A 12,214-nucleotide genomic window follows, 5' to 3' on the forward strand; every position below is an offset into this window, starting at 1 on the left:
AGTAATACGAGCTGACAGCTCCCACGTAACAAGCTTTTTTTTCCTCTAGAGAAAGACCTGGAATAACTTTTTTCCTCCCATTTTTCCTATTATGGAAAAAGTTGTTGGTTTTTTTCCACCCCGGTCCTTACGTAAGCAAAGAATTTCCATAAGAACTGCTCCCAAATGGAATAAAGATCCATTTCTAAGGAGGAAGTAAAGTAACATCAATGCATTTCTTGTGATCCAAAAAATATTGAAGCTGAACCGAAGCTTCCTGGTGTGAAATGGAGCAAATGCTGAGAGTCCAGGGTGGGCTTGGTTCAGAGCACTCAGGGCTTGCACCCCTCTGCCTCTTTGCCCCATGGCAGAAAAAAAAGTGAATCCCAATTTTTTTTCCAAAAAATGTGACCCCTGAGTTCCTTTTCTTTTTTCCCAAGGCACAAGAAGACATTGCTCAGAGGATGGCACTGACATGATTATCACACTTTGGGAAAACCACAGCAAAAGGTGATGGAAGCAGACATCACAAATAAAGGCAGAAGACCCTTTTATTTCGCATAGACAAAATGCAAAGAGTGTCTCATTAAATTAATATTAAAAAAAAAACCCAAATCAATCTCCTCACTCCACTGACATCACTCATCCTAATTAACAACAAAAAAAAGAACAATCAAGGACCCATTTTCTAATTAAAAAAAAAAAAAAGTGCAAACATGACAAAAGACTTCGTTTTTCCAAATCAATGTTCCTGTTGAATTCACAAAGAGGGTGATTTTCTTTTCTTTTTTTTTTTTGTGATTTTTTTCCCTTTTAAATCTTGTCTGATGGAACTTCCAGTTAAAATGTTTTTGTTAAGTCTCCATGCACTTCGTAGAAAATCAGTAAAAACACAAACGCTTGTGAAGATCAGAAAACTGGACTCTTTTACCCAAAAATTCAGATGTCCAGTCAGATGAAGCTCACACTCAGACAGAAAAAAAGCAAGAGAGTCTTTGCACTGTCTGTCATATTATTTTTTTTTTGTCAAATATTTTGGCAATCTTCTTCTTTAATTATAAATATTGGAATTCAATAAAAAAAAGGTAGCTTTCATTGGGCTTTTTTTTTGTTTGTTTGTTTTGTTTTGTTTTTCAGTGTAAATATTTACAGCCACTGTCCAGCCATGCTCTTTTCGTTATACCAGGGTGTAAGACTTTGCGTAGGGATTGTTTCCTTTCAAGTGGCCCCGGGAGTCCAGCAGGGATTCTTGGGAGCTGCTCATTTTTGCTTGAGCCTGTCCTAGCTCAGCTCCTTCTCGCTGAGGTAACGTTGCCACAGCACCAGGTTGCCATGACTGGACATCTCTCGTGGAGGATGTCTCCATGGGGATCGGCTCCAGCACGGTGGGACGCTTCAAGGTTCGGCTTTTCTGTGGCTCCAAGCAGGCTTGCCCCAAACCCAGGTCTCTGCTCGTGCCCTGCACGCCACGGTTCAATAAAAAGTCCATCCTAAGGTAGGGTGGCAAATGCATGAGATCACCTGGGGAGGCAAAAGGGAGAAGTGAGATTTTATTTCGGTCGTGCGTTGAGCGGCGCTCACCCGGCGGGAGCGACTCGAGGTGGTTTGGCCGCCAAAGGGGAGGATCTGTGATCAGAATTTATGATTTACAGATTATTTGTCAGCCATTTACTGTGCTATGATCTTACAGAATTGTGCAGTAAATTCCTTCTGGGCATATCCACAATATTCGCTCTTAATATTTGCTTTCACAATGGAATGAGGAGTGCAGTGTTCTTTACATGCACTCACAGCATGAAGGAGATAAAATGAAAAGACCAGGAGCTTTTTCTCAAAATCTGAAAAGTTCCTGGTTTTCCTTTGTCAAAAACTTGGAAAAATGCAGAGGCTCAGTAAACTACTGAGTTTACTTTTTATTTTCCATTTTAAATGGAAACCTTCACAATTCCAATTAATGATCCCCAGTGTTGAGTAGAATGACTAAACTATTTTAAATGGATGCAAGAGTGCTAAGGCTGTAGTCTTCAAGAGATTTCTGAATAACACAGAAACATTCTTGTCCTCATATGACAAAATTTACCTGTCAACCATCATCACTGTGTTTAATTCACTAATAATTTTTTACCACTGTGACCACCAAGATGCTGCTGGTTTGTGGTGACAAAATGCACTGGGATTGGCACCTGCGCTCTTGCATCAACTTTCTGCTTTGTATTGTCACGAAAACCTCTTATTCATTATTTCCCCTGACTCCTGGGCCTGTTAGGCATTCATGATGTTCCTTCAAGGAAATGAGAGGCAATCAGGCACATAATGACATTCCCTTCTAAAAATATTTGATGGTGTAACCTCGCCTATGTATGAAAAAAAGCACAGTTACAGGAGAATTCAGAACAGTATTTTCCTTTCTGTACAGATCTCTGCAGGTATGGAGCTGCTTTTTTTTTTATGGTTGATATCAAACCCAGAGCCTCATCTACAGATGGGATGCATCCTGAATGTTTAAAGCAGGAGACTCTTGGCACCACACCACCTGTGTAGCTCTCCATGAGCTATTTACAGCAGAAGAAATTAAGGCTGACCTGTGCCAGTGGCATAAACAACAGACCAGGAAAGCAGTTCTTCATAATAAAACTATGTATAACAATTTTGTTCTTTCTAGCCCAGCTAAAAGCTGTCCAATGACCTAAAATAAAACAGGTCCTCTGCTTTCCCACGTAAGTCAAGACACTGCAAGTCTTAGCTAAAAGACCAACAGCATCTGCTCTATCTGTAATTCCAGGTCACAGACAGAGAATTGCTGAGGAGTTGCATTTGGCCAGAATCCTTGTTTATTCCTATAGAAATCCCTCAGGCACAGTCTAACACCATATGTTTTTTTCTGGATGCATCTCCAGCACAGGCTCACAGCACGTGGTGTGTTACCCCCGTGGAGTAAGATGGGAGTATCTCGAGATGAGCCTGACACACACCGTGGAGTTGGAGGGAGAGGGGGAGGTTTGTCATGGTAATCACACTGATTGCCTCTTGAGAAATGGGTGGTGTTAACTTTAATGGGTTTTACTCCTTGGTTTGCCTGATTCCCCTGCAGTGCCTTTCATGCCAAGCACAATTGTGCATGTCAGACCTGTTTCAGCTGAGACAGCAGCAATGCTGCTGCTGCTGGGGTGAAGGACAGCAGGACTGGACATGGCACTTGGTGCTATAGTCTGGCTGAGGTGTCATGGCATAGGTGGGACTTGATGATCTTAGAGGTCTCTTCCAACCTCATTATTCTGTGATTCTGTGTGAGCTGGGAGGAACCAACTCACTGCACTTCTCCCCAGGCATTGAGCCAAGCTGCTCGTGGGCACATCTGTGCTGTCCAACACCTGCCCTGTCCCCTTGGCACCCAGACCCTCTGGTCACATCACTTGTTCTGCTTCTGCATCCCCTTGTAGTGCAAGTCCTTCCAAAATGCAGTTTTGGGTTGGTTGGCCCCAAAGAGCTTTCCCTGTGAGGGAGGAGACAGCCAGGATGGGAAGTTCTTGTGCTCCTACCCCACTCCTCTCCAGAGGGAGAGAAGTAGGAGTGAGAGGGATGCTCCCCACATCTCTCTGCCCTCTGTCCAATGGAGGTTTTGGGGAGCTTGGTTTGGCTGCCTCAGGTGTGGGGATTTCACTGTCAGGGCCAGCAGAATGCCCCTCTGAGATTGCAACAGCAGGTGTGAGAGCTTTAGGACTAATTCTAATGCCAAAGTGATGACTTCTCTCTTGCCAGGAAGGTTTAGAGACTGCTGGGGTCAGAAAGGGGGGGGGGGTTTCTCCCACTCCTATGCTCCATTGGGGTCCCTCAGCCCCAGCAGAAGAGGAAAAATGTTCCGTGTTGAACCCAGTCCTGGAGCACCTCTGCTCTGGAGATAGAAGGGGAGAGCTGGGGGTGTTCAGCCTGGAGAAGAGAGGGATCCAGGGAGACTTCAGAGCCCCTTCCAAGGCCTAAAGGGGCTCCAAGACAGCTGGAGAGGGAATTGGGACAAGGGCATGGGGTGATAGGATGAGGAATAATGGCTTTAAACGAAAAGAGAGTAGGGTTGGATGGGATCTTGGGAATTAGGAATTGTTCCCTGGCAGGGTGGGCAGGCCCTGGCACAGGGTGCCCAGAGCAGCTGTGGCTGCCCCCGGATCCCTGGCAGTGCCCAAGGCCAGGCTGGAGCAGCCTGGGATAATGGAAGGGGTGGCACTGGATGATCTTTGCCCTCCCTCCCAACCCAAACCCCTCCATGTTTCCACTTCCCACAACCATCGGTCTTTTCCCACAGGTGTCTGTCACCCACCACTGCCTGCGAGGGGCTGCCACTGCCTTGTTAACACCAGCCAGGACATTTTACACCTGCTCCCTCTTTCTGCTGCATTTCCTGCTTGTTTTTTGGTTGGCTTTCCAGGAAGGAGCTGGTGTGGAGCAGCAGCTGGAGCGTGGCTCACTGACAGCTCCCCGTGGGTCCCTCACAGAGCTGCTTCTGTTCCTTGGCACATTTACTGCTTCTTGAGAGCCACGGGTATCAGTGGACTACAAAAAAGATGAGCACTGAACCTTACAGAGATGGAGGTTGGTTTTCAAGCTGCTGTCTAGACATTTCTCAAGTGTATTTAGGAGCTTGGAGCTATGTAAAAATGATCTTTTCCCCCCCTCTTTAAATCTACATAAGAAAGCGTAGTCAATAATCTGTGTAAACAATATGCAGTCATTTTACTGCAATTTTCTAAATGTCTGGGGGCAAAGTTCCAGCAGGATTTCAGTAATGAGAAACCACAGAGTGTAACTTGTTCTCCAGAGCTGGGTACTCAAAGCACAGTCTCTGCCATGGCTTGTGCAGAGCCCTCATTATTTGATGTGATGTACACATTTCCCCATCATAAAAAGCGTCAGTGCTCCTTCTCATCTGCAAGGAGCATCTCTCCCTGCTTATAAAACAGGGCACATTATTAAAATCACTGGCAAAGAAAAATTTTGAGAATGGATCTTTTTTCCTCTGTGCTAGAGTTGAAACATCGCAGGATGAAAAAAAAAGAAAAAAAAGTCTTTGATTTAGAAGAACTAATGGGTATCTGACTTGAAAACACAATCTTTGAAATGTAACCACAGGGGTTCACCTTTGCCATTCTTACATCAATTCTGAAGGTATTTTTTGAGCAGAAATAAAGGTTTCTTGCTGTATCTCTGGAGCTGCTTGGGAAGACTTTGGTTCTTATCCTCTGGACACAACAGTTCAGGCATTTTTTTGGTTCCTTGCTGTTCAGCTGAATGATGTTTTTTTGGGAAAAACATTATGAAGTTTCAGGATGGTTCATTGCCTTTGATGCTCTAATTACCTCTTTTCAGCTATGTTTGTGCCTTATTAGTAATGAAAGCAAACCTTTCAAGTGCATGAGCACTGTAAATGAGCATGTTTAATAATTCATGCATTTTGGCTTAATTAGTACAAAAGACATTCTAAAACTCCAGTTTTCTGATGCATTTTTAAAAATGGGGTTTGGACTGGATGATCTTCAGAGGTCCCTTCCCACCCTGACCTTTCAGTGATTCTGCAATTTTTTAAGAAAGGAGGATTTGCTGTATAAGAACTTTGAGTTTGTACAGAAATAATGAGCACCCAGCCAAATCTGAATGCTGCAATTTAAGCCAGAGCTACCTCAGTCTTTTTTTTTCCTTAATGGCCAGCCCTCTAATGAATTATTAAATATAGTACATTTAAGAAAATGTTAGTTCAAATAAATATTTGTAAACAAATGCTAAAAATCACTTAACTGTGACATTTACAATAAGCAACACATTCTACCAAAAAGGGAATATTTTTTGAGTTACTGCAACACTGAATAAAAATAATTTATCCTTATTTCAGTACAACTAAGCTGATATAAAGCACTTAAAAAAAAAAAAAAAAAAAAAAACAAAAAAAAACCAAAAAACCACAACAGATATTTTTAGCCATTTTCCAGAGGTCAGCTTCAGGTGTGGGAAGGGTTGGGATTAATTTGACAGGCTACATGCAGGGAAAAACATCACTGCTGAATTTTTCTTGGATTTTATTCAAGATAGCTGTCTCATCTGCAGAACTAAACCAAGCTGAGAAGCACTGCTTTCTCCCAAAAGATTTACCTCATTCCTCTTTCAAATGCCAGAGAGCTTGCATGGTGTTTTTCTTTTTGCTTTCATCTACTCCAGAAAAAAAATATTTCTAAGGATTTGTGCTATTTTCAATTCAAGGATCATCGCAGACTGCAAAAAAAGATGCTCTTACCAAGTTTTTACATGAGAGGTCAATGCATTTTCTCATGAATCAGAGCCTCCACTAAAGCAAAAGCAATTTGTCTTCACAACACTCCAACAGAGATACCATCAGTGAGGGTGACAGCCTGAGGGTTTTCAAGTTGTGGTTGCCATGTGGAGGAAATTCTGTGCTATTTGAGAGATTATCTCAGAAAGTTTTGAGAAGCAGGGCTGGTGACTGTGACAGGAGGTTTTATTTAACGCAGGTAAGGATGAGGCTGCTTGAACAGGGCATTCACACATCTTGCTTCAAGAGGTGAGTGGGCAGGAAAAAAGGTCTCAGAGATTTCTCAGGGATGATTCCATGGGATCAAAAACCATGCCAGGGTTGAGTCCCCACAGCCCTGTTAGCTCAGGGAAGGTGCTGATGTGATTATGCTGATTTAGGAGCAAATTATGACCTTGTACAAGTGCTGTGCAGATGGAGTCCCACTCTGCTGGGCTCCTCCTGGCTTTGCTGACTTTGGAAGGGGAAGCACTGATGGGATGTTGTGCTTTCCTTTGAAAGGAAGCAAAGGAGACAGAGCTGCTGACGTAGTTCCAAGCTCAGGTTTATGCTGATTAAAAAATTACAGTTGGTTTTTCCAGCTCACTAGCACAGTAAATAAATCAGTGAAGCCTTTGCTGCTACTCACAGGCTGTTTTTCAGGACAAAGACTGCCTATGAGAGAAAACCTGCATTAGAAACGAGGAAAGAGTGAAGAGTTTGCAAGGACAAGGTGAGAGGTTTGCTGAAAAAAACGAGTGTAAGTGATGCTCAGAGGCCTTTGTCACATCCAGAACTGACACACCATTAAAAACTGAGCAGGCAAAGCTTTCTTGGACAGCAGCAGCTTGGTCTGAAGCCAGGCTGATAGCAGCAGTAACATTTCTCACAATTGCTGCTGTCAGTGCTGGAATCCTGCTGGTGCTCCCTCCCTGTCCATCTCGGGTCCGCAGTGCGCCGAGAGCATCCCCTCACCTGCAGGGCTCTGCAGCACAGGGACAAACTCACTTAATGAGCAATAAAGCCAATTATTTGCTTAGCTTGGCCCCGTGTCCTGCTTGCAAAGAAGGGGGGGGGAAGAGGATCAGTCCTGCACCTCCTTGCTGGGCTGATACACGCCCCAGGATGTGCTCAGTGCCGATTTGCCTTCCCAACTTATTGCATAATTGTTATTTTCTTGCAGCAAAATGCCACAAGTAGAGTAAAAATTTCTGAAGAGTGCTTTGAATGCCAAGACTCCACTCTCTAGACCCAGTGTTGATGATTAATGGAAAGGGAAATGGAATTTCCATGTGCAAATTTCTGACTGGCCAGATGAGAGAATCTCAGCTCACTCTCTGTCGACAGGAGTACACCATTATCAGCACACTCAGGCTCCTGCTGAGGCCACTTTTTCGAGACAAAAACTGGATTTAATAATCCTCTGAGGTGATCCGAATTCAGAATTAAAAAAAAAAAAAAAAAAAATGGAAGCAGAAGTGGTGCAGTGGAAGAAGGCAGAAGGGCGAAGAAGTGCGGAAGGAAGGCGAAGGAAGTGAAGGAAGTGGAAGGGAAGTGAAGGAAGTGGCGGAAGGAAGGAAGGAAGGAAGGAAGGAAGGAAGAAGGAAGGAAGGAAGGAGAAGGAAGGAAGGAAGGAAGGAAGGAAGGAAGGAAGGGGATGGAAGGAGGAAGGAAGGAAGGCGGAAGGAAGGAAGTGGCGGAAGGAAGGGCGGAAGGAAGGAAGGAAGTGGCAGAAGGAAGTGGCGGAAGGAAGGAAGTGGCGGAAGGAAGGAAAGGAAGGAAGTGGCGGAAGTAAGGAAGTGGTGGAAGGAAGTGGCGGAAGGAAGGAAGGAAGTGGCGGAAGGAAGGAAGTGGCGGAAGGAAGTGCGGAAGAAGGAAGGAAGTGCGGAAGGAAGGAAGGAAGGAAGTGGCGGAAGGAAGTGGGAAGGAAGTGGCGGAAGGAAGGAAGGAAGTGGCGGAAGGAAGGAAGTGGCGGAAGGAAGGAAGGGGCGGAAGGAAGGAAGGAAGTGGCGGAAGGAAGGAAGTGGCGGAAGGAAGGAAGTGGCGGAAGGAAGTGGCGGAAGGAAGTGGCGGAAGGAAGTGGCGGAAGGAAGGGGCGGAAGGAAGTGGCGGAAGGAAGGAAGGAAGGAAGGAAGGAAGGAAGGAAGGAAGGAAGGAAGGAAGGAAGGAAGGAAGGAAGGAAGGAAGGAAGGAAGGAAGGAAGGAAGGAAGTGGCGGAAGGAAGTGGCGGAAGGAAGTGGCGGAAGGAAGTGGCGGAAGGAAGTGGCGGAAGGAAGTGGCGAAGGAAGTGGCGGAAGAAGTGGCGGAAGGAGGAAGGAAGGAAGGAAGGAAGGAAGGAAGGAAGGAAGGAAGGAAGAGGAAGGAAGGAAGGAAGGAAGGAAGGAAGGAAGTGCGAAGGAAGGAAATGGCGGAAGGAAGGAATGGCGGAAGGAAGGAAGGAAGGAAGGAAGGGCGGAAGGAAGGAAGTGGCGAAGGAAGGAAGTGGCGGAAGTGGCGGAAGGAAGGAAGTGGCGGAAGGAAGGAAGTGGCGGAAGGAAGAAGGGAGGAAGGAAGGGAGGAAGGGAGGGAGTAAGGGAGGGAGGAAGGGAGGAGGAAGGAGAAGGAAGGAAGGAAGGAAGGAAGGAAGGAAGGAAGGAAGGAAGAAGGAAGAGGAAGGAAGGAGGAAGGAAGGAAGGAAGGAAGGAAGGAGGAAGGAAGAGGAAGAGGAAGGAAGAAGGAAGGAAGGAAGGAAGGAAGGAAGGAGTGGCGGAAGGAAGTGGCGGAAGGAAGTGGCGAAGGAAGGAAGGAAGGAAGGAAGGAAGGAAGGAAGGAAGGAAGGAAGGAAGGAAGGAAGGAAGGAAGGAAGGAAGGAAGGAAGGAAGGAAGGAAGGAAGGAAGGAAGGAAGGAAGACTTCCTCATGAGTGAAAAAGCTGCTGTGAGAGCAGGCATGTGCCCTTCCCTGCTCCAGCTTCAACCTCTGCTCAGGTGCCCAGAAAAATTATTAAAGTGCTCAGAATTTGGGGGGTACTTTTAAACTGACTGAATGCAGGACTCATTTCAGCTCCCAACCTGCCCTTCCTGGCTCTCTGACCCACAGCATCACATCCTCTCACGCTTCTCTCTGTGTTTCAGCAGGCAGAAAAACACCCCACCTTTATGCTGTTTACATTTTTTACCTAAATAGGTGAAAAAGAACTAGCCAGGTTTCCCATTTCTAGCTGGAGAAATCAGAATTCCCAGTCACCCCTGCAGGGCTGTACTTTGTAACTTTCTACACAAAAACTGCACCCTCATGGATGGTTTGGAGATCCATAACACCTTGTTAAATGTTTCACGTTGCAGTCTGCTAGAACTGGCATTTTCATAAAAATACTCCAAATACCAGCTGTGATTCACAGAGCAAAATAAAAACAACAGTTGCTGCTGACTACAATTGTTGGAGTTATCTCTTAAAGAACACCAGGGTATCAGGAAATCTGGAGTTCAGGAGCCAAATTTGCTACTGCTATAAATCACTGACTCTATTGATTTCAGCAAGACTTTAAATTGATTTCTACTTACTGGAGATTAGGTTTAAGTGACTGAAAATGAGGATTCCAACTAATGTGGATTTTTTTTCTCTTTTTTAAAAGGTGATTCATTTTGTTATTTAGATTTAAGCCTTCTGATTCCAAGAAAAAGCCTTTGATCAAGATGTGTTAAAGCAAAAGCATGACTGCTGTAGCTGAACTGAGATCATCCATCTGAACTCCACTGACACAAGAGACTGTGCAGCTGCCTGAGAGGATGGCAGGAGCCTTGATTATCACATTGTTACCTCTTCCTGGAAGATCTAATGGAACAGGAATTGAAGCACGTTTCTGGCTTGCATTTCTCTAAGCAGAACTTGGGTCTCTAACACAGTGCTACACTTTCTAAACACCTGCCAGATGCTTTGTCCCTTCCAGAAGTAACTTTAAGGAGAACTGATGGATTTTAAGGGCTTTTCTGACACTCAGCTGAGTAAGGAAGGAAAAATTGATTAACTCCAGGGGTCAGATAGATTCAGACCCTATGGATAAGCCATGTGGATGCCCAGCCTCACCTGCACAACTGATCCCTTCCTGCCTGGATTTAATGAGGTGTCTCAGTTATAATAACATGCAAAAGGGACCTCACTGTGTAAATCAATACCCACCCCCGGGCTAAAGGCAGCAAATCTGTCAATAAATAATGAAATGGTGACAGGAAAGGTGAGGCCAGGAGTGCTCCCTTCCCTTCCTGTCAGTGCCTTGTCACGCAAGCAGCCTCATGCATTTTTAAGGATGTTCTGAGACAGCACCTCCTCCTGCCCAGTGGCTGGGAAAACTTGGAAAACTGTGCTGGAAACCTCAGTGAGGTGCCCCTGGTTAGCAAGGCTGGACTTTTAAAGCTCATTTGCTGCTCCTGGGTGCAGTGAACAGAAGGTGCTCAATTATGCATCATTTCAGCTGGGGGTTAAATCGATGGTGGCTCCATGGAAACAGGAATATTCCTGGGATGGGTTGGGAGCCTGGAGTCAGCACAGGGGCTGCACAGGTGAGGAGCTTTCAGGGCTCAGTGGAACCAGCAGCAGCTGCTCTGTTGACCTCTCCAGGTGTGAGAAATGGATTTGTAAAGGGCTCCCAAAACCTGACTGAAAGCTCACAGTCTTGTACATCTGTATGCAAACTCTGAGATAAGGTGTGCTGATAAGGAAGGCCATAGAATAGAGATGATATGGTTGAGAGAGAGATTGAACTAGAAACAAGTTTCAAAAGATGGCCTTGCAAAAAGACCAGATATTTTTGAGAATTAGAACTGTGAAAGATGCATTGTAGCAAGACCACATGGGGTAAAATAATAGGTGAAATATTATTTATAAGGTCTTAATAAAAGGACCTGAAAGCAGGGCTGGATCTGTTCTTGTCTGGATGGAAACCCCTGCTGCTGGTTGCCTTGGGCTGGCTGACAGCAAAAATCACACACACTGTGTCCCAACACTGGGAAGGTGAAATTATTTGGCATTTTCAAAATAATAGGTGGTGTTAGAAGTATTAGCAGCATTGTGTAGCAAAAGCTAATAGGCTGAAATACATTTGTAGGGTATTGTAACCAGGAAATAGGGTGGCTTCTGATAGAATGGTGTTGAGCTTTACATCTTTTGTGTCTCACCTTTCTATGAGACTGATAATGGAATAAAATGTTTTAAAATCCCTCTGTCTCTGTAGAGTTGGGATTTTCCAAAATTCAGGCTCTGAGCATTCCTGTGAATTCAGGGATAAACCTGACCATGGCTCAGCAACAGGAGAGCAAAACCACTGCCCATAGAGCTGGGCAGGTCAGGCTACAGCAGGAAACCAATGCCAGCCCTGCCCTGCTCCCTGCTGAGTTAGGGGGGAGTCCTGCAGGAATTTCTGTGACTCACTCTCCCCAGGTCCATTGCTCTGAATCCCCTGGGTGCTGCTGACGAGGTGCAGCACTCAATTTTTGTTAATTAATGCCCTGGGACCAGGGGTTCTCACAGCTCTCACATTTAAATTAGGGATGCTGAATTTTTCCATGCTGAAATCCACCTGCAGAGCTGTGCTTTAAGGGCAGCACATAAAGCTCTTCCATGGATGGCACAGGCCATAATTACAATCAGATTAGGACTGTTAAAACTAAAGTTTTTTTCTCTAGTGATATGATTTCCTGCTTTAATTTCTAAGAAGAGCACGGTAAGGTTTGGTTTCCATTTTCAGGTGTGGTAGTGCCAGCTCTCCTGTAGGGCTCAGATTGCACTCAGGTCCTCTTGGCACAGGGGGAATAACAGAGCCTGAGTTAATTAAATCATGTAAATTAAATGTAAATGTCTACAAGGACCTTAAAGCAGGGCTGGATCTGTTCTTGTCTGGGTGGAAACCCCAGCCTGGAGCTGACTGACAGCAAAATCACACTCACTGTGTCCCAACACTGCGAAGGTG

General features: G+C 45.1%; 1 protein-coding gene across 1 annotated transcript in view; it reads right to left on the minus strand.

The window, feature by feature from the left end:
* Nucleotides 1-505: 505 nt before the first annotated feature.
* Nucleotides 506-12,214, minus strand: part of DSCAM (DS cell adhesion molecule) — a 472,834-nt gene continuing 461,125 nt past the window's right edge. The window contains exon 33 of the mRNA XM_064705508.1: nt 506-1,500. Coding sequence (XP_064561578.1) covers nt 1,157-1,500 — 344 coding nt within the window. The 3' untranslated portion in view covers nt 506-1,156. The remainder of the gene's footprint in view (nt 1,501-12,214) is intronic.

Source organism: Zonotrichia leucophrys, chromosome 1, assembly GCF_028769735.1.
Source record: "Zonotrichia leucophrys gambelii isolate GWCS_2022_RI chromosome 1, RI_Zleu_2.0, whole genome shotgun sequence".
In the NCBI taxonomy this organism is placed as follows: Eukaryota; Metazoa; Chordata; class Aves; order Passeriformes; family Passerellidae; genus Zonotrichia; species Zonotrichia leucophrys.